Source organism: Aspergillus flavus, chromosome 1 (assembly GCF_009017415.1).
Source record: "Aspergillus flavus chromosome 1, complete sequence".
Lineage (NCBI taxonomy): Eukaryota > Fungi > Ascomycota > Eurotiomycetes > Eurotiales > Aspergillaceae > Aspergillus > Aspergillus flavus.
The window spans coordinates 2,199,868-2,219,386 of record NC_092406.1 but is presented as its reverse complement, the minus strand read 5'-3'; the positions used below and the strand labels follow the sequence as shown (position 1 = coordinate 2,219,386).

The 19,519-nt window shown below is 48.7% G+C and overlaps 7 protein-coding genes across 7 annotated transcripts; 4 read left to right on the top strand and 3 right to left on the bottom strand.

Annotated features, from left to right (window-relative positions):
- Nucleotides 1-1,216: 1,216 nt before the first annotated feature.
- Nucleotides 1,217-2,412, top strand: F9C07_820 (uncharacterized protein; the record flags this gene model as incomplete). The annotated part of the gene is made up of 4 exons (XM_071511739.1): nucleotides 1,217-1,250; nucleotides 1,313-1,388; nucleotides 2,124-2,151; nucleotides 2,197-2,412. The coding sequence occupies 4 exons, from the start codon at nucleotides 1,217-1,219 to the stop codon at nucleotides 2,410-2,412; spliced, it is 354 nt and encodes a 117-aa protein (XP_071365673.1).
- Nucleotide 2,413: 1 nt separating this feature from the next.
- F9C07_2227660 (uncharacterized protein) lies at nucleotides 2,414-2,751 on the top strand (the record flags this gene model as incomplete). The annotated part of the gene is made up of 2 exons (XM_071509808.1): nucleotides 2,414-2,572; nucleotides 2,605-2,751. 2 exons carry the CDS (start codon nucleotides 2,414-2,416, stop codon nucleotides 2,749-2,751), a joined length of 306 nt encoding a protein of 101 aa, XP_071365672.1.
- A 5,166-nt stretch (nucleotides 2,752-7,917) lies between these two features.
- On the top strand, nucleotides 7,918-9,365 carry F9C07_2227659 (RNA binding protein; the record flags this gene model as incomplete). Its single annotated transcript, XM_071509807.1, has 4 exons — nucleotides 7,918-7,989; nucleotides 8,045-8,201; nucleotides 8,259-8,454; nucleotides 8,540-9,365. 4 exons carry the CDS (start codon nucleotides 7,918-7,920, stop codon nucleotides 9,363-9,365), a joined length of 1,251 nt encoding a protein of 416 aa, XP_071365671.1.
- Nucleotides 9,366-10,170: 805 nt separating this feature from the next.
- F9C07_817 (putative mitotic check point protein) lies at nucleotides 10,171-11,766 on the bottom strand (the record flags this gene model as incomplete). The annotated part of the gene is made up of 3 exons (XM_041288588.2): nucleotides 10,171-10,294; nucleotides 10,458-11,233; nucleotides 11,284-11,766. 3 exons carry the CDS (start codon nucleotides 11,764-11,766, stop codon nucleotides 10,171-10,173), a joined length of 1,383 nt encoding a protein of 460 aa, XP_041141108.2.
- A 313-nt stretch (nucleotides 11,767-12,079) lies between these two features.
- Nucleotides 12,080-13,758, bottom strand: F9C07_1053221 (calmodulin). Its single transcript, XM_041288590.2, has 3 exons — nucleotides 13,409-13,758; nucleotides 12,877-13,345; nucleotides 12,080-12,802 (listed from the first exon to the last, which is right to left on the bottom strand). Exons 1-3 carry the CDS (start codon nucleotides 13,409-13,411, stop codon nucleotides 12,393-12,395), a joined length of 882 nt encoding a protein of 293 aa, XP_041141109.1. The 5' UTR covers nucleotides 13,412-13,758; the 3' UTR covers nucleotides 12,080-12,392.
- A 490-nt stretch (nucleotides 13,759-14,248) lies between these two features.
- F9C07_2227656 (protein mesa) lies at nucleotides 14,249-16,706 on the top strand (the record flags this gene model as incomplete). The annotated part of the gene is made up of 3 exons (XM_041288595.1): nucleotides 14,249-14,880; nucleotides 14,932-14,992; nucleotides 15,045-16,706. 3 exons carry the CDS (start codon nucleotides 14,249-14,251, stop codon nucleotides 16,704-16,706), a joined length of 2,355 nt encoding a protein of 784 aa, XP_041141110.1.
- Nucleotides 16,707-17,068: 362 nt separating this feature from the next.
- On the bottom strand, nucleotides 17,069-19,286 carry F9C07_2279169 (uncharacterized protein). Its single transcript, XM_041284219.2, has one exon. The coding sequence runs from the start codon at nucleotides 18,521-18,523 to the stop codon at nucleotides 17,342-17,344; it is 1,182 nt and encodes a 393-aa protein (XP_041141111.1). The 5' UTR covers nucleotides 18,524-19,286; the 3' UTR covers nucleotides 17,069-17,341.
- Between the last annotated feature and the right edge of the window lie 233 nt (nucleotides 19,287-19,519).

Below are 19,519 nucleotides of genomic sequence, written 5' to 3'. Positions count from 1 at the left end.
GTCTAGTTACGTTAGGTTGATAAGCTGGTTGACGTCGATATGTCGAGTTTACTGCTTGCACGCAATCAGGGAATGTTGCGTGATACCGGACTCCAGAGGCAAAGGTGCTCGATGATGTTAACAATTACGATAGATGTAGGCCTGTCAATCGATAGCATCATAACTCTCTAGTCATTGTCCACTCAGGGGAGAAGGATAAGCGTACATTCCTTCATGTCTCGTTCGTGCGACCCAGACAGACTTAAATTCTGAAACGACGGCAGTGGAGACGGTAACCGCCTCACGGGATATGCTGCACAGCCGCAGTTCCCTCAAAGATACCCACGAGGCTGGAAGGAACATCCACCATACAAATACGTTTCATTCCTTACTGCCAAGGCATGTGATTTTCTTGTATGTACGTACTGTACCTTGATGATAACGGAGATAACAGATAACATCATAATCGTTTTCATTCAGTCAATTGTATATTTGATTCATTTTTCGACAAAGAGGCAAGACCTCGTACCTGTTGTATAGTAGTACATCGGAGATGTTCTACTCATGATGATATATCCGTCCCCGATCACCCAATCATATCCCCTGTTCCAGGCATCGTTCTGGCATCAGCCGCACGGTGACCATGGAAATCGCCCAGTCCGACCAGCCTCGACCGAAGGTGGTGAGATCGGCGACTGTTAACGGGCAACAGTTTTGACTCAAAACGATAACTTCATTAAGATAGCATTGACAGGCAACCACTCATCGTTTGCGAAAGCCACATGCTCCGCCAGGGTATCGGATTTTTTGGCTTTGGTATCCAATAGTACCGTCCATTCTTGGCCTTCACAGCCAAGAACGGACTAGACCGATAGATGGGACTCAGAGCAACCGTTCAGATACGAGGGAAAGGTCTTAGAATAACAGTCACAAAAGAGTAAAAAAATAAGAAAGCCTAAACCGACCAAAACCTAGTCCTTCAATCCCGCTGAGCAGGGGTATTCGTAATTCGTTGGAGGGGAAGTTGTGCAAATGGGACCATGAGCGTGCCTGAGAGGAGACGAGGGCGAACCACTGCGGCGATCGCCCCAGAAAGTTGAATCCGTCAACCAGACGATCGGTCATGACGACACGACCTATGCAAGAAACCCTCCTAATTGGGGGGAGATTGTCCATTAGTAGGGTTAAGCCAATCTATCGACGACTGTTTCTTATAGGGAGTTTCTGCAGTCCGAAAATGCACTCAGGATTTCCCACCGACCCGTCACCTTGTAAGGTAAAAACATGCTTTTACCGATGGGGTAATTCGTCCATACATTGATCGACCAAACAGACTTGATGTTCAGTACATTCATTCAAAACCCGAAACTCAAATCATTAGAATTAGAAAGACTGCCTGAGGTACAGCCGTATGTACTCCGTACCTCGAGAGTAAGCAACCTCGACTATAATACTTTACTGCTCCGCCCTACGGTCGGCATCGTACATACTACCTAGAATCAACGAAAACAATCACACTCTCCCAACTGTCTCTATGGAGGATCATTTTCTTACCCCATGGTTGACAGCCTGGGATTGACCTTGAAACTGAACCCACATTCCGCCCTGTTCTCCTAGTTTACTCGAATAACTCACGAGTATCGAGACTGGTATTGATGGTGGTTAATATTTGCTCCATTCTAAAAAAGCGCTTGTCTCCTCCGGGCTCCATAACTGCATCTCCAGTTTTGCAGTCTCCTGATTCACTGAGATTTTATTATTTTTTTTTTTTTTTTCAAATTTCCAATTAATCCAATTTTTTAATTTTTTATTTTATTTTATTTTGTTTTGTTTTTCCCTCCTCCCTCTTTCGGGCCCTAAAAAAACTATTTTCGCTTTCAAACTAAAAAGACGCCGGTCCTAAACAGGGAGAAGAAAGTGGATCGATCTGACCCTTCAAACTTGCCCTTGGCTGGTGGTATAGATATTTCGATACTTCCAGTCCAGCCCAGTTCGAATGTTTTTATTCTAGTCACTTCTCACGATTCTTCTGCCTCCCCCAAACTTTGAATGCCGACTTGTCCGTTCGACTTTCTTGACACGAACCCTGTCCCACGTGGTTGATTCTCGTCTGCCTGGGAATCTAGTGGAAATTACGTCCGCAGAACAAGAAAGAAACATTTCCGTCATTCCGTGAATTTATTATTTTATTCTTTACTTCGTTACGCATTGACTCAGCCTCGTTTTATTATTTTCTCTTCAAGCAATTTTCGCCCAACAACCACGCTCTCACCCTTTTACTCCTCCCTCTCTCCGAAGCCTACAACCTTTTTCTGGTTGACACAACTATTCGAACGAATCTGTGCTACTACTCCCGCGTACCTTGCAAACCCCCACAACGTCGTCGCTCATACCGTCCATTTCTACCGCGCCCGCATTGATCGGCATTCCTAAAATGAGTTCGCCCTCGGTACAGGTTCAACCGCAACCTTCCGGCGGCGCAAAGGGCGTTTCCCACACAACGAAAGAGGCTGGTGCCATGAACTTCGACATTGTCCGCTGCTCGAGATGTCAGCGCTCCATGAGCCTTGAAAATGACTCCTCCCCCGGCGTTGTGCGCTTCGGCATGAATTCATACTACTGCAGCCGCTGTGCGTCCATGGTCGGCTTTATCCGATGAAGCAATCGCCTCTTGCAATTCGCGCAACGGAACAAGAAAAGAGAAACGACATCGTTACGAACGCATTTTTCGTCGTGCCTTCTAGCTCTCCTGCTACCCACCGCCGTCTCTAGGGAGTAGGCAGGATCAGCATGTTGGTTCTCCAGTTTTTGTTGTTTTCTACTTCGACCATTCGCTCAGACGACTTATCCGAGAACTGTTCTGTGCTGGCACGGCTTCTCTCACACCCTTCGAGCAAATGATAAGGGCTACGGACTACGGACTACGATTCAGTCGTTTAGGTCGAATGGGCTTTATCAACGCCACACTTCTCTCAACAATACCCGAGGGAACAATGACTCACCGCGCGCAACGGAGAAGGTACGGTGGACCAGATGGGGGACAAAGGAATAATTTTTCACTCCCACGGGATCAATGTGCGGCGAAGGACAATAGTCAGGCTCGGGAGGTTCGGCATCTACAACGAACAATGCCGTCTACCATGCTCGATAACTCCGAGCTGCGTCCTACCCCTCGATGAAGCTACATTTATTCCATAGCTCGATGGAAATCTACGATACCCTGCATATGTGCCATTCACTTTGTATTGCATATCTTACAAGGAACTAAGCTGTTTCCTCTTTGTGTGTTGTTTCCTTCGCACGGCATGTAGGATCCTGAATAGAGTTCCAGGATTCCTTTTCTTTCATATGTTTCACTATGTCTAATTGTTTCTTTTCCGCTCAATACCCACTTTATGTCGAACCATTAGCGATTAAGACTCTTTTGTCATATTAGATCCACGTAAGCAACGTGCTTACAATACAATATCGAACTCATTCAATTGATCTACAACATAATTTTTTCCCCCACTGTGGCACTCTAGCAGATATAGAAAAGGGGCGGCTGGCATACTTGCCATACCTGTGCCGACATACCAATGCGCCCTGCCTATCACAATTAAACCCAATAACCCCGGGATGATCGCCATTGCATAGAGAACAAACTCATTGACGATGAACATGCCAGTCTCCCCGCAAGGCCCAACATGGCGTCATCGGCAACAACACCAGCTGTCAGGACTGACACCGAGCAAGTAGATCCTTACCATCCATGCAAGAAATCAACCTCCTATCGCCTCATGAAACCCCTATGCATGTCATACATCCCCCCCCCCCCCCCCCCCCCCTGGTGCAATTTCACGACCGTTCGGCGCCACACTCTAAGAGTGCCGGAACAATGCAAATTACCTTGTAGATCCTACGCCCAGACCACCCACCAGCCATGCGAACCATAAATCCACCAACCCATCACACAAGAGCTACCAGCTTGAACTCAGAACATCCCCCTCTCGATTTGGGATCTCAACTTCCTGATCCAGTAATGGGTCCAGATCGGCCGCGTATTTACCCAGACGGGATGTTGAAGAAACTAAACCAGACAAACACACAAACTTCCTAAGCTCGTTTCGTATGTATCGACATACATACATACATACCCCTCAACAAGGGCGATCTACCTTATTTACCCCTCCCCCTTACTTCCTGGGGCAAAAAGACAATGCTCGGGGAATGGGACTGTCTGCCACTGCGATTACCGAGGGCTCAGATCGCGTCCAGGTCCCTTCGGTATACAGAGTACTTAACTCACTAGTATGGTACTACTAACTTAGTAGGTAAGTAAAGAATGTATTTCCAGGCGCGCGAAGCGCCCCCTTTTCTTCTATTCGCCGTTCTCCAAAAAATACACAATAAAAAAAACTAATTCAAATAATGACAATCAATCTCAATCCCAAACTAACCAATTTAGCACCAGACATAGTGTATGTAGTACTATACCTACTAGACACATTCTTCACTTTTTTTCCCCCACGAGAACCAGAAACAAAAATGTGGTACAGTCTAATGCCCTGTAGGCAACCACGCGAGTTGTGGCGCAGGAGAAGAAAAAAAACGAAAACGAACCCACTCTGACTCCACCCCCTTTACAGCCATGTAGCGTTTCGGTTACTGTGGAGAGCCCTAGTTGATCAGTGGGTCGAGTTTCTCTTGGGATTCATTTCAGCTGGTATGAGAGTGGCCGGACTTCTCCGTTTTTGAGCCCAGTAGGATTTGTTTCAGACGTTTTAGTGGTTGGTAGGGCTCCACTGATTTACTTTTGCCCGGTGGCGGGTTGGAGTTTCAGATGGTTTGGATATTCTGACTGTTGGTGTAATCCGTACGGGGGGTTGTTCTCTGGAGGTAGTAGATACTAGTCGTGGAGTCAGGGGGATAAGAGAGTTTTCGTTGTAAGGGCTTGAAGATATCTAGTGATCATTGTCACGGGGTCAATGAGTTGATGATGCCCAGTGTAGGCCCCTATTGGGTTTTACGTCTGGTGTTGCCCGTTTGCCAACCATCCTCAGGCAAATCGATGGGTGATTGATTGCTACCCAACGCCCCGGAGAAAAGTAACTCACTCTACTTTCGTTGAAGTAATGGTGAAATCATGGATAGTTTCTTGAGTTGAGGTTCCGGTGGATGGATCAAACAATGACAGTTGACATTAACCTTTACGCTCTGAGAATTCCATGGGTCTGCTCTCCATTCCCGGGATACCTTTCTATGGACACGGTGAGTGAATTCAGATAGCTTTCTGTCCTTGCTTGGGTGATCAAAAGCTTCTACCGCACGAGGAAGAGAGAGGACTTCAAAACCGAGCATCGGTGCTATGAAGCGGTGTCCCTCGACAGAGGATCAAGGAGGTGAATGAGACTAATATCTACTCCTAAAGAAGAGTAGAAGCATCCCTAAATTCTAGACACATTCCAGAACAACCGGGCAGACAAAGGCGGTCGGTAGTAACTCCCAAACCAGTCAGCAGGCTCAGAGGGCAAAAGCAAAACCTCCGGTACTGGCCTGCCGAAAGTCTATTGTCGACTAGTGGCTTTCATTACACGAGATCCACGCGACTGATGGGAACATGGACATGACTCAGTGTCCGGCATTACGAGACGTGGGTATTTGGCGGAAAACACTACGGGATGTACGATGATTGTACTCCATCGCCAGTCTCCAGTTGAAGCAATAGTCGCTAGTGGAAGATCATACCAGAACCACGGTACCGGGTAGACGATGGTGGTTGGCTATCGATCGATCGTCGGACTATTGATTTTTAGTGAATGCCGCTGTTTTTCGATTGAGATGGACACTCGTTCCGTTGCTGACTCGTACGCTTTTTTCTAGAGACGGAGAATATTCTATTTCATTGAAAGAGTGACAGGGGTGGGACACCAAGGGAAAAGAAAAAAAAAATAAAATAAAATAAAAAATAAAAAAAAGGAAAAAAAGGTTTAGTCAGAGTATTGAATAACCACTTTCATCTGGACTTTACGGGTCAGATCGTCTATCTTCCGTCGCTCAGCCCTTTGCCCTCTGTCGCTAGGGCGCAGCGTTGTGGTCTCCAGAACGTCGGTATGATCAACCACCTTACTCCCTGTATCGCGTCCTGACATATTGTCGTACTGGCGGTGACCAGCCATTGCCCGCCTAATCTGCAGACATCGATCACGACTGGACGGTGTCGAGTATTTAATGGATGCCTCATATGCGGACGTGGTCAGGGATCAGCGCCGAATCGGAACACTATTCATCAAGGGAGCGATTGAGACTCTTTTCTCAACCAGATTCAATTCCACGCGTCGATGGATCTGACAGGACAGGACTCTAAAATTTTAATGTCAACAAGAAAAGAGACATGTTATAGCTCAGGTACTAATTTCTTGGTTTGGGGAGTGTCACGTCGGACAAGAGTGCGGCTTATCAGAAAAAGATGATGCATCATCTCGGGGTCCCCATCGTCTTTGACCAATGCTGTTGATCTCTGAACTAAGTGCCAAATCAGAAGACAAGCAAAAAGCAATGCTGGCCGTAAACTCTGGGATGCATTTCGATCTCTTCCAATCACCGTTGCCCGTCTTCTGTGCTTTCTTTGTGATTGTGTCTCTCGCCCTGAATTCCTGCGAATTCCTCCCTCAGCAGATCTTCACTAATGGGACAGCTATCGATGACCAGGATCCCAGTCTAACCCGATCCATGATCGATTATTCAACACTGCAACTTCTCACTGACAATGCGATTCCGAGTCCACGGACAATGATGCCGTTCAGCCGGGTTGCCTTCTCATTCGTTCTGCGAATGCAGGGCTGATGCTCCACTTCTTTTGCGAGCTCTCCAGCTTCGCCATCGTTCCCCTGTTGTGGCTGCCCTGAAATCTAGCGGTGTAACATGGTATTGCCAATAATAGTGCCCTCGAGGATCTGAGAGTGTTCCTTTTCTCATCTTCTGAGACGGAAGGTGTGTCATGACGGCTTTGGAGGTCTCGGGATTCAGTCGCTATTCATAGCAGCAACAATTGTATTCATACCGTACAAAAAGACGAAGGGGGAAATAATAATGTGAATAATAAAAAAAGAAGCAAATCTTGTAAGCTGCTCTCTTTTCTTTTCTCCCTCACTCCCTCATTTTCTTCCTTTTATCCCTCCCTTCTCTTCCCTTTCCTCTTCTTTTTCAACCTTTCTATAGCTCTTAGCTCACTTACCCACCGGAACCGATGCATGACATATAACAGATCCGCGCATCCGCGTCCATCGCATCCATCAGATTGGAGGCAAATTGACATATCTCAACATTAATTCCTAATCCACCGCGGGGGCATTTTCAGCCCATTTCCCTTGCGCTGCCTGAGCCACGCATTGCCATTCGTCAGCCGATGCATCGGCGGCTTTGTCCGTGTCTGGCCTCGTTGCACTATTGCGATTACTGCTGCCATCGCTTCCCACCATCTCCCTGGTGGGACCCTGAATGTACGGAATAGATCGATTCAGATCTGTTCCAATCCTCTTGCTTTCCTTTTCCCTTTTCGTTCTTTCGACCGTCCGATCCTTGCATGTTTAAAAGACGGATTTACCATCTCGATCGTGGATTTCCGATACACTCCCGCGCTCTGGACACTTACTGTCGAACAAGCGACCGTATTCTAAAGTCTTTGAGTCAGGTAATCAGGACGCCTTATGACATCTGGGTCTATCCTTGGTGGCCAGTCAATTTGTTGAGAGTGCGTGCCACGTCGCTTCTAGATCTACCAGTTCAATTTCCGCTAGACGTTCACCCATACTGTTTACGGGTTTCTGTTTGGATTCATCGTCTCCACAGAACCTGTGTCAATCCTGGTTCGGCCTTGAAGCACTCTCGGATATCGCGCATTATCCTTCGCAGACATCCACGAGCAATTTGATTCAGAGCACCATCCACAGCTGCACCATGCCTCATCCACAGAAAGGAAGATCAAGACCTCGTGGGTCAGATGAGGAGTTCGTTTTATTCCTCCAAGGTGTAAGTGTCTTGCGGCAGGTCGGATTTCCAGATGGCTGTCTTACTGAAGAGACAGATTCCAGCCCACTGTCGCTGGCAAGAACTGAAGGATCTGGTACGCCAAACAGCCTTGCACATCCGACAAGCCGTGGTATACGATGATCACCACGGGTTTCCCACCGGACTCGGCCAGATTATTGTGAAAAACGAAGATGAAGCATGGCGGACTTATCGTGCGTATTCCATGCGAGAGCGAGGGAAGCCATAAGCCCCAACTAACAAGTCCCCAGATAGACTATCCACCAACGGCTGGGAAGGACAGAGCTTAGTCGTTACGCTGGCTCGGACTAGCTCTCCCACTCGACCCATTGCAGGGCCAACGAAGAGCCCACACTGTGTGATCCCGTCGGACTACGTTGCAGGGTATTCGACGCCCCCAAGAGTCTCGCAGAACATGGCCGTGCCTCCATCTCCCATATCTCCGGAGTAAGCCCCATCCCACCCACATACGCATCCACACATACATTTCCCGCATATTCTGCATCCCAAGCTGCATACTGATACCCACAAGACCCATGATAGCCGGGACCAGCCCAACATACCCTCCTCCGGAGTACGGACATGTCCCAGTCATGGGACTGCCACACCAGTCCTTCTTCCCCATCTACCCAGATCCGCTCTCGCAACCCATGTCGGGGATTCCCCCCTCACCAGCTCAGCGACCCTCCTACTGCGACCCCCTCACCTTCACCGTCTATCCACCATACCCGGTCTCCCCCATGCCCGTCTTCCAGGACGCCTCCCAGCGCAGAACTCCCCATAAACCAAGCTACACCTACACCTACAGCTACACTCCCACCCCAATCCCCATCTACGCCCCGCAAAGCAACGGCAACCCCAGATCTCCCCCGCGCCGAACAATTTTCATCCAAAACCTCAGCCCAGCTACCACCCAATCCGAGCTACACTCCCACCTCCAAGACGCCGGCTCCATCGAATCCTGCGAAGTGCCCCTCGACCCCACCACAGCCCGCTGCAAGGGCTTTGCCCGCATCACCTTCCGCACCGCCGAAGAAGCCAAACGCGCCATCGCCCGCTACAACAACACCATCTTCCTCAACGCAAGGATCAGAGTCAAGATCGACCGCGCCGTGCCCTACGCTGCTTCCTACCGCCTAAGTTCCCCGTCCACTGTGCCGGTCACTATCGTCTCCGCGCCCCATCCTCCTTCTACCACCTACACTCCCGAGCACACTATCATCACCACACTACCAACCGATGAATCACCCAAGTCAGAACCTACTAGTACCACCGAAGAAGCCTCGCAGACGAAATGTCAGCCGGGACCATTAGTCGTGAACGGATCAGGGATCGGTCGGAAGGAGATTACTACTTGATTCCTGATTTTATTCTATTCTGTGCTTCTTTGCAGATCTTCTCATTTTCCTTCACTTTCCATTACTGTTATTTCTTTCTGCGTGGGTCCGGCTTGCTATATATCGAATTGGTAATCGTGCTCAGTAGCCATGGAACGGACGATGGGCGGATGGGTGGGTTGGTGTGAGTTCAGGTTCAGTTTTATATATCATCTAGCTTTACACGTTTGCAAAAGTTGGGTCAGCATATAGTAGGGGTTTTTGCATACTGAGTACTACTAACTATATTTAACTTCTTTTTTCCTTTTTTTTTTTTTTTTTCTCTCCTCTTGTTGAGGGCGTTGGGGGTGGCTGAGTATAAAAGATGGAGGACTATTTTATATTCACTTAATCACTTAATAGATATATCTATATTTAGTTCTCCCTTACTGACGAACACTGCATTAGATAATGATTCAGCTAGGGGAGTAGGAATATGGAATATGGTATTGATAATGCAATCATCATTCATAACTCATCTAACAGCTAATACAAATTCTTTCTCATCATACTATCATACTGTCATAATACAATGCCATCTTCATAAGGCTTGAAAATTAGAAAGATGAGAAAAAGATAGGGGGAAAAAAAAAGAAGAAAAGAAAAATAGTAAAAAGGAATAGATCAGAAAAGAAGAACAAGAAAGAAAAATAACGCCATCACCGCGGCCCCGGAAACAGGTTATTAATGTTTCTTTTCTCTTCTGGGCCAACCGAATAGGAAATTCATAAATAATACACGTAAGGAAGGGCTTCGCTGACGCCACGCCTATCTAGAAGAAATCAATCTATTTGGCGTGGTCGATCAGTTCAGCGTAAAGTGGTTCGGGGATCTTCCGGACGATCAGGACGGTTAAAGCGATGATTTCTTTGGCGTCGAGGGGTGGGAAGGATCGGAGAATCTTGTTCGGACTGGAGTGATGTGTCAGATGGGTCTGGATTTGGGTGGCAATGTGTGATGGGTCTGGAGTTTGGGGGACAGGTTTCTTGTTTTGACATTTGTTTTCTTTTATTGTTCTATTTTTCTTTTTGCTTTTTTCCTTTTTTTTGTTGCTAGGGTTGAGACGTGACGTACCTTGGGCTTTCGAGGATGGTATCTCTCATTCGGATAAGTTGGGCAACAATGCATAGGATGTTTAGATGTGGGCCGTACGCGAATAAAAAGTCCCAGAGATGGAGGACCTCAGGCAAAGGTGGTGTACAGGCGCACATGGTCAACACGGATGGGAACGCGTAGAGTTCTGCCTGCATACCCTTTGAGAAGAGGTATGAGGCGAGCTTAGGTTCGACGATCTCTAGACATCGGTCCACTAGACGGAGACCGCGATGAACCCCGTCCATGGCGCCGCGAATATAGCCCGGACATTCGCGGGTGATGAACGAGTGGAACAAAGCAAAGGCCTCCACTTCACTGCGCGCGGCGTAGAGAAAAGGGGCGCAGAGGACGTTCATGCCTTGTACGTAGATCGCCGAGTCGCTAGTGATGGTGCTGCTGCGGCAGTTGCTCGATGTTGTCACTTCCGGGCTAGATTCTTCCTCTGCGATGCTAGGGGGCGTGTTGATGAGAAGCTCCATTTCTCGACGGCGGGACGTTGACAAACGAGGTTTTCTGGCCTTGTTCTTGTTCTTTGCGTCGTGAATTTTCCATGCTACCGCGTTGAGGAGTCGGATGAGGCTTGCTTCCGTGACACGGCGTTTGAATAAGGGGTCGGTGGCTAGCGTGCGGAAGGTGTCGTTGCGAATTTTTGTATAAGCTGGTGAGCGGCCGCGGTGGATGAGAGAGAGATATTCGTCTGTTGGAACAGGGGGTATATCCAGAAGTGCCAGCCATAGATACACTCGATACGATGACTGGAATTAGGGTTAGTAGCTATTCTAGCTCCAGGCGACAGAAAACATACCATGCCGTCAGCATCCGCTTCTACCCTCGTGGACAAAATCAAGTATCTCAGCTCTTGTAGACCCTCGCGGACATTTCCCTGTTGTGGTCCATCCCGTAACAATGCCTCCAAGACCGATCTCTTGATGCCAAAACCCGAGCCAGTTTTCCTTCCCGATCGTCGCTGGGTTCCGATGGCAGGAGGCTCGCGGGTTGAGGCATCGCTATTCGATCGAGCTCGACGATGTGTGCGTAGGCGCAGCGGCGAATCTAGCTGAGTTGGCTGAGAAAGCTCCTCAGGTCCAGCGGAACTACGGGCGCTTGAGGGTTGGGAGAGCTGAGAGGACGAGAGAAGTTGATGGGACTGGATCTTGCGCAGACTTCGCATCGTTCGCGGCGATGGTGAACCCGCCAAAGCGGCCAGGTTAAGTTGAGCCTGAGTGGGTTGGGAGGCCATGTTGGGTTGCTGTCGGTCTTGTCGTTTTGTCGGGTCGGCGAAATTCATAGCTTGTCACAAGTACTAAGCATCTTTATTACTTGGTGGATTGACGAAGACGAACAACCAAGTCAAAACGGACCGGGGGGAGGGTCCATGAATTAAAAACCCCCTATGAGATCTGTTAGTATAGTTTCGAAGATCTTTTTTCTTTTTTTTCTTTTTCCCTTCTTGACGGGGGCAAGGTGGAATGCGGGGACACGCGACGCGCTGCAAGCAATAATTTAAAATGAATGGAATTATTTTATCAAGTTACTTTTCCCGGAGTTTGGTTCAGTTGCTATGGTGTTTGAGTGGATCTTTCAACCAAATAGTCCCGCAACTATACAACCATTGTGACCTGCCTCGTCCCTTAAAATAAAATTAAAAAATAAAATCAATAAAATAAAACCAACTAGTAGTAGTAGCTATAATAGTCTCGTATACCTATATCTCTTGGACAAACAGGATCACATTAATTTGCCACTCTGAGACGTCTCATGTAGCACCGTCGCGTCATATCCAGGGTCGTCCCACCTAAAAAGCACTAGAAATAGATGGATACATGCGGAATAAAGCTTCCAGAGCTATATGTAAACAATAGTCGTCAAATCCGATAACGCCAGAATCCGGTCATTGAACGGTAAATCCAAGTGTCAAGCTTCCTGCCGTCCATTTGCTTGCCCATTCTGGGTCCCTCCCAAGACCCCATCGACAAAGTCCGGGTATCTAAATACCTCCCCTCGCTTCGCTCCGCCAGGACCCTTACTGCTCTTTCCTCCGAAAGCCCTGCGCCCGGTAAACCCATTCAGAACTTCATTAATCTCTCGTTCGGTGAGCGGAAGCTCTCCGTCTTCCGGAGCTGTGTGCAAAAGAGCGTCGCGAAGTTCCCCAACGTTGATCTGGCCGCTGTCGTCCTCATCAAAAGCGGCCAATGCATTCATTAGTTCTTGGCGCGAAGATAACGGAGCGAGTAGGCTGGACAAGATGTTCAAAAATGTGGGGAAGTTGATGGTTTCAGGGCTTCCCGGAGGGAAGAAGTCGTGTAACATAGACGGGTCTTGACCTGTTCAACACAGTAAGCTTGGTGCCTCCCTACCTCGTTATCCATGTTTTGAGAAGGTGTCCTCGACAACATACCGACATTTACAAGCACATCTGCGACATCATCCTTGTTCACCGATCCATCATTATCACGGTCGAGAACCTGGAAAGCCTCTCTAATTTCTCGGAGTTGCGCCGGCGCTAGTTTTGAAGCTGCATCAGATGATCCCGCCGTCATGCCCGTCAGCCGGGCACCCACCCTCGGTGACCTATCCGGCGAAATGGCCTCTCTGGTCGGCGATGCGGATGGGGACTCTCGAGAAAATCGGGGTTGCGGAATTCGATCTCTGCTGGTTGGTGAGGCATCTTCGTGCTCGACGGTATACGATTGATTAAGTTTGCTTGGAGACACTACCGGCGTGTATCCTCGGCTCGGTGAACTCCCCGGCGTGGTAGGACGGATCCCTGTGGGCGGAGAGTTTGGCGTAGAGGGACGACGGAAAGGAGAAGCACGAGGAGAGCTGAAGGATAACGGCGACGGTTTAAAGGGAGTATTTGAGGTGACCTAGGCGCACCATGGTGAGCTTGGCAATGGGGAATTGTGGGGGAGAAAACACATTATCCGTACCATGATGCAGGTACCCCCAAGGGTGGATGATTAGGTTAATTTGCAAAAGGGTATGTATGTATGAATGTATGTATGTACTATCGAATCCAACAACCAGTAGTGTCGAGAGAAGTGTAATAGTAGATAGCGACCGTTGCGATAGGCGCGGGGGAGTACTTCAACTGTCGGTGGCAGCGGTGGGATTTATCAGAGATTCAATTGATATCGACGATAAACTGGAATGCTAAATAAGTTTCCCAGAAGGGTAAAGCACCCAAACAAGCTGAAGCAAACAAACACATCGGCGTCAAGTCGGCCCGACCGATCGATGGGCACGTGCGGGGAGCTTAATCCGGAGTAGAAGCAGCATGGAGGCATTCCTGGAAAATTAAGAAGTGAGACCCGAGTCAGTCTTGACGATTTGGACAGCAATTGACATGCGACCCGTCATGACCTTCCATTCTATCCGCAATTGAGTCTACGATCATGGCGATTGTGGTGTTTCCGTGGAATTTCCCCGCTGTGGATCTCCAAATCTAAGGCTTCTTTTTATCCAAACTTCCCCTTTACCCCCTGAATCGGATGAATTACATGGTCGATCAATCAACTAATCTTCCGACGGGATCTTTTCAGCGTGGCGAAACCGGCCTTATTTGACCATGACAGCTTGACTTACGAGTCGCAGACGGTCTCCTTGGAGTAATTGATCCAGTCATTGTTGATCAATTAATTCGGAGGAGCATGCGGTTATTCCTTTGTTGCTCGTCTCCATTGTGCCTTGGCCACCAGAAACGCCCCGTTGATTTGCCCGCGATTTAATCCGAAACATACCTCCCAAATTTTTGTCTCCTGAATAGGAAAATGAGCCTCACACTCCCTCATCGACCATCCGATGACGCTGCTCGTTCGCTTCCGACGTCCAGTTCTTCCAAAAGCAATGGCATACCCCGGTTATCTCCCTCCCCGTCGTTCGTCCACAACCGATCCGTGAGCAACTCCGGTTTATCCGTGCGTGGTTATGAGCCGAACCTCGCTGCTCCCCCTGCATTTAGACCGCGGAAATGTAAATCGCAATATCCTCGTGATTCATCAGAGCGCCATGTCGAATATATACTTGTTGCCTCCTTCCACATTGACCGGGGCCCCATCATGGAACATCAGTACCCCGCCCCTATCAGCGGGGACGAAAGCATGTTGGCTGAATTGATGCTCCCGGATCAAACTCATGTCCGAAGCCAGGATTGGACAATCTTTTTCTTGCACAAGGACTCAAGTGCCGACCAGGACGATGACGACTCAGTGGGGGCAAAGAAGAAGAAAAAGAAGTCCAGAGCATCCCATGGCGGCGATGGGACTGGCGGCAGTGACGAGGATCAAGATGAGTCTGGCAAGGAAGAGGAGAGCAGTGATGATGAGGATGAGGGTGGCGAGGGACCGCCGTTGATGTATGTTCTGAATCTTGTAAATACAAAGCAAGACCATACAGTTAAAAGGTATGTCTCTTGGTCCTTTCTCGACGCACAACACGACTAAACGAATCACAGAGGTGCGGTTGTGAAGGCCATGGCTATATGTACACGCCACTCGTTCCTCCATATCTATAAGGTAGGTCACCGTCTGACAGGAGGCCGGATCTTGTGAACTAACACGGCAACAGCCCTTACTTCTTCTAGCCCTAGAAGACTATTTCAAGAACCCTTATCTGGAAACGCTAGCCTCGTTGTACAATGCTTTGAATGCCATGGATCTTTCTTTGCTCCCCAAGCTGTCTCTTTTGGAGCGACAGATATTACAGGCTAGCAACTGCAAGGATATGTTTATCGAAAAGTTCGAGCAGATGATCCGTCAGCGAATTGAGAGTGAAGGAGAGTCATCCGACTCGGACTCCCCAGCTTCACCCAGGAAGCCGGCAGCTAAGTACACGCTTCCACGAGATACTCATGAGTTTGAGTCCAAAATTGTTTATAATGATATTCCTATTCCGGTCAAGGTACCCACGGTGATCTGGCCTGAGGTTGTGGGAGATTTCTCTCTCATCAAACTCATCCAAACCTTCTCCGGCCCTCATAGTACTTCCCCCCAGCCCTTTCCAATCCACCCTCACCTTACTACCAGCGGTCCCTATACCCATCCCATCATAATTCTTGTCAACGCGATGTTAACCCAAAAACGTGTGGTGTTTTTGGGCCATAATCGCCCTTCAGGAGAGGTTGCAGAGGCAGTGCTGGCCGCTTGCGCACTCGCATCAGGTGGGATCCTGCGTGGATTCACCAGACATGCGTTCCCTTACACAGATCTGACCAAAATTGATGATCTCCTGAAGGTTCCCGGCTTCATTGCCGGTGTGACCAATCCCACATTTGCCAATCATCCCGAGTGGTGGGATGTGCTCTGCGATCTCCCTACGGGCAGAATCAAAATCAGCAGTCATGTTGAGCCTGCACCGATCACCGAAGGACTCTTGTATTTTCAACAACAAGCCGCGTTGAACCATCTCCACGCCTCGAACTTAAACTCTGACCCTACCGGAGACAATCTATTCATGGAAGATGTTCAGCGCAGCATTACCAATCGCCATGGCGAAAATGCTATTCGAGCGAAATGGCGTGCCTACATCTTAAAGTTCGCACGCGTTGCTTCTGCCTTCGAGGAAACCGTGTATGGCGCCTCGAATCTCTATATCATCGGCCCCAATGAAGAGCTGTCCCCGGAAAGCCCCAGCGGGGTTCAAGCGGACCCCTTAGACCCTACAACACTGCGAGGACATGGCCACGTCTGGCCTGACGAGATATCGAAACAACGCGAACTGATGGCATCGGTCTCCCGAATCGAAGGATGGCGGACAACGCGCTCGTATTACTCTTTCATCCAAGATATCGCTGCAATTTATTATCCTACGCGGCCGATTATTAAACCAGACCTTCACCACCACCATGAACGGCTCCGGACCTTAAAACTGTCTCCGCCTGAAGCGGGGGCTATTTATATAGCCTTTTCCTATGCCGTCAAAGACTACGCTGGCATTTGCCAGCTACTAACGGTCACGCCGGAAAATCAAGCCGGCCTTTTTTATCTGAGCATGGGACTCTTCCACCCTGATCAGACGGTCCGCGAGGCGACAGTGGACCTCTTGGAGCGGATCAGTAAACACCCTGCTGGCCAACACTTTTGGAATCAACTTAACCGGTTCGCAAAATTGGCCTTTTTCCGAGTAAAGCGCGAGCGAGACGCATCGCAGAGCCCCATTTCCGGTCCAGAGATGGGATTCGGAGCACCCCAGAGTCTGGTTGGGGTGGCGATGGGTGACGGGCTACGGTGAAACTCAGTGGCTGCCTCTTCGAATATGCGATTGTTGAGGTAGCTGGGTCTCATGCCTCACCCCTCCTCCCAAGTCTCTTATATGCCTCTTTTAGATCGTTTCGCTTGACTGCTTGACCACTTATACCCAAGATACCAGAAAATCTACCAAGATATACATCATGATTATGACCGTTTTATAGCCCCTACTTCTTCTTGTCATTTATTGGATACGTTTTACTCGATTGTTTTCGATATATACCTCTTGACGAGCCCCAAGGCACATAACATTAGCATATGACGAAGGATTGGGATGATATTTGATGTCTTACGTTTGATTCCGTGTCGATATTAATACATAAATATTACACCTTTCAGTCATACGGTTGAGTACACAGATCGGGATGTAGACTGAAGAAATGATATGTAATGATTGTAATAGGTTCGAACAAACCAATTAAATACAGGTATAAACATTAGAAAAGAGATATCCAACCAAGCGGGAATAAAAGAAAGAAGCAACCGCTGTCATAACCCATAACCGTGACCTGAACGAGAGTCCGAAGTAAAAGAAGAGAGGAATATATACTTCTCCACAGCTCAAGAAGATCGAATAAGGAGCGAAAGAAAAGAAGAAGAAAAGAAGCAGGGGAACAACTAAACCCACCCCCAAAGACTCACCCCAACACTCAAAGCAACAACCCACACCATTAAAAACCCATCCGGCCGACGCCCCGACCACGTCGCCGCCGACGACTCCCCATCACCCGCAACAGTGATATTAGCATTCGCAAAGCTAACCCCACACTTCGAATTAATAGACCTCGCAGAAGGCAGATACGAGTGAGCAAGCGGCTGACCGCTTTTCTGCGCCCATTCGCCGAAGACATCCATGGAGGCCTGGACGCATTTGTTGCAGGTGGGATAAGGGGCGTTGGTGATTGCGCTGCCGTAGGGGATGAAGTAGACGTCGTAGTCGGAGGGGTTTGAGCTGTTCGTGGCGGCGTCGACGAAGCAGTAGTCGCCTGTGCTGGGGTTCTTGAGACACGAGGCGCGGTACATGGGTTCGTAGATGATCATGTCCGTGTAGGCGTCTGTCACGACCGGGTTGCCGAGGTCGTAGTCCTTGCCGCAGGCGTCGGATTTGGTGATGCGTGATGCGAGGTCGGTCATGAGGGACGAGCATTGGTCTACGTCGGCGGCGCAGGAGAGGTCCAGGAGGTGCGAGGTTGCTGGGGCGGATTTGAGCGTTTGGAAGAAGGAGCTGGAATCCCGGAGGAGCATGGAGATGGCGTAGCAGTTGGTGAATTTGGTGTCCGAGAGAAAGTTTTTGAAGAATTTCGGACAGCTGTCGGACGTGAAGTTTGTCGAGAGGTTGGTGTCGAATGGCGTTGGCGTCTCACTGCTGCTACTGCTGCTGCTGCTTGTCGATCTTTGGGATAGTGCTGGTTGGGAGTTGTTGTCGTTGTCCTCGCTGGTCTGCGAGTTCTCCTCCAGTGCGAGGAGGATGGGCGAGTGAGTTGCGTCTGCTTCTTCAGGACTGCTGTCTAGCTGGACGGGGTCCCATGCCGCACGTTCCTTGAGTGGAGAATCAGATACATCTTGAAGATCGTCGCTGACGATCTCGCCGCTAAGCGGGAGATCGAGAGCGTTGGTAGAATCTAAATCTGTCCGGACGGCGGATGGGATCACGGATGCAACAACGGATGGGGCTGCAATGACAGTCAGAAGTAATTGGCAAAGACTGGGCAATTGCGTCCGTCGGCGAGGACGCATATTGCTGATCTGCATAGTTCGGCTTTCCGACGCTCGGACAATGGCATTTAATCGGAATTTCATTGCGATGGCAGAAGTTGTAAACGAATGGCTTGCCGCAAAAGGGCATGTAAAGGAATGTCGGTAGGAAACAGAAAAAGAGAGACGAAAGGTGAGATTATTATTATTATTATGAAAGGGGCATGGTAAGAACGATCACCGCGGTACCTGGCCACACATCTGGTGGTTGGGAGCGAGGAGGCCTAGTAGTAGTGGTGGTGTTGCAGAGAAGAAGATGAAGTTTAAAGAGAGAACTATCATGTAAAAATCCACTCGTGCTCCAGTCCCCAGACTTATAATTAATTACGGTTATTAAAACGACACCGACTTGACAGGCAAAAAGAGCCGGCCAGGAGAAAAGGGGAATTTCAAGGAATAAAGGCAGAGGAAAAGAATGGTTCTGGACCCGACACTAGACGGGGGTTTATTCTTAGTAGCTTACGGCTCTTATCATTGGTGCTCCCCCGTGCCCTATTGAATTTACATTAGGTACATGGAAAAAATTAAGTAGGTGAAAAAATTGGGAAGAAAAAGGAATGAAAATAGTAATAATCAGAGGAAAAAAGAAAACCAAAATTCAGAGAAATCTAACTCAATTCCTTCATTCCGGATATTGAGTTGTTCTTCCCTCATGTCAGGGTTAGCAAAGTCACGGTATGTTCTGAACCTTACTTGCCTGATTCTAGACTTTGACAAGGAAAAAGAAAAAAAAGGCATCCTTGCAGGAGGTGCCAAGTCAACAACCCATTCATACTTGGACAACAACAACAACAACAACAACAACAACCACGGGCGCATTTCATTCTCCGTCTGTGCCGTTCTCCACCAAATACACTCCGGGCACGGTGCAGTTCTCATTCCTATCCTATCACTGCTGGATCTGCATCTCTATATCCTCGTCTCTTTGTTTCTCCTGAACCAAGCCAGCCATGCTCCACAGCTCATTCATCTCGAATTAGAAAAAGAGCCTCCATTGGGTGGTTTCCCAATGCATCCATGGCAGCAGAGAAAAGTTTTGGT

Coding starts and splice junctions, on each gene's coding strand:
- F9C07_1053221 (XM_041288590.2), bottom strand. Junction 12,803..12,876: donor AGATGTGCTTGTAAATGTCG/GTATGTTGTCGA, acceptor TGTGTTGAACAG/GTCAAGACCCGTCTATGTTA.
- F9C07_2279169 (XM_041284219.2), bottom strand. CDS start 18,523: ATGAAATTCCGATTAAATGCCATTGTCCGAGCGTCGGAAAGCCGAACT.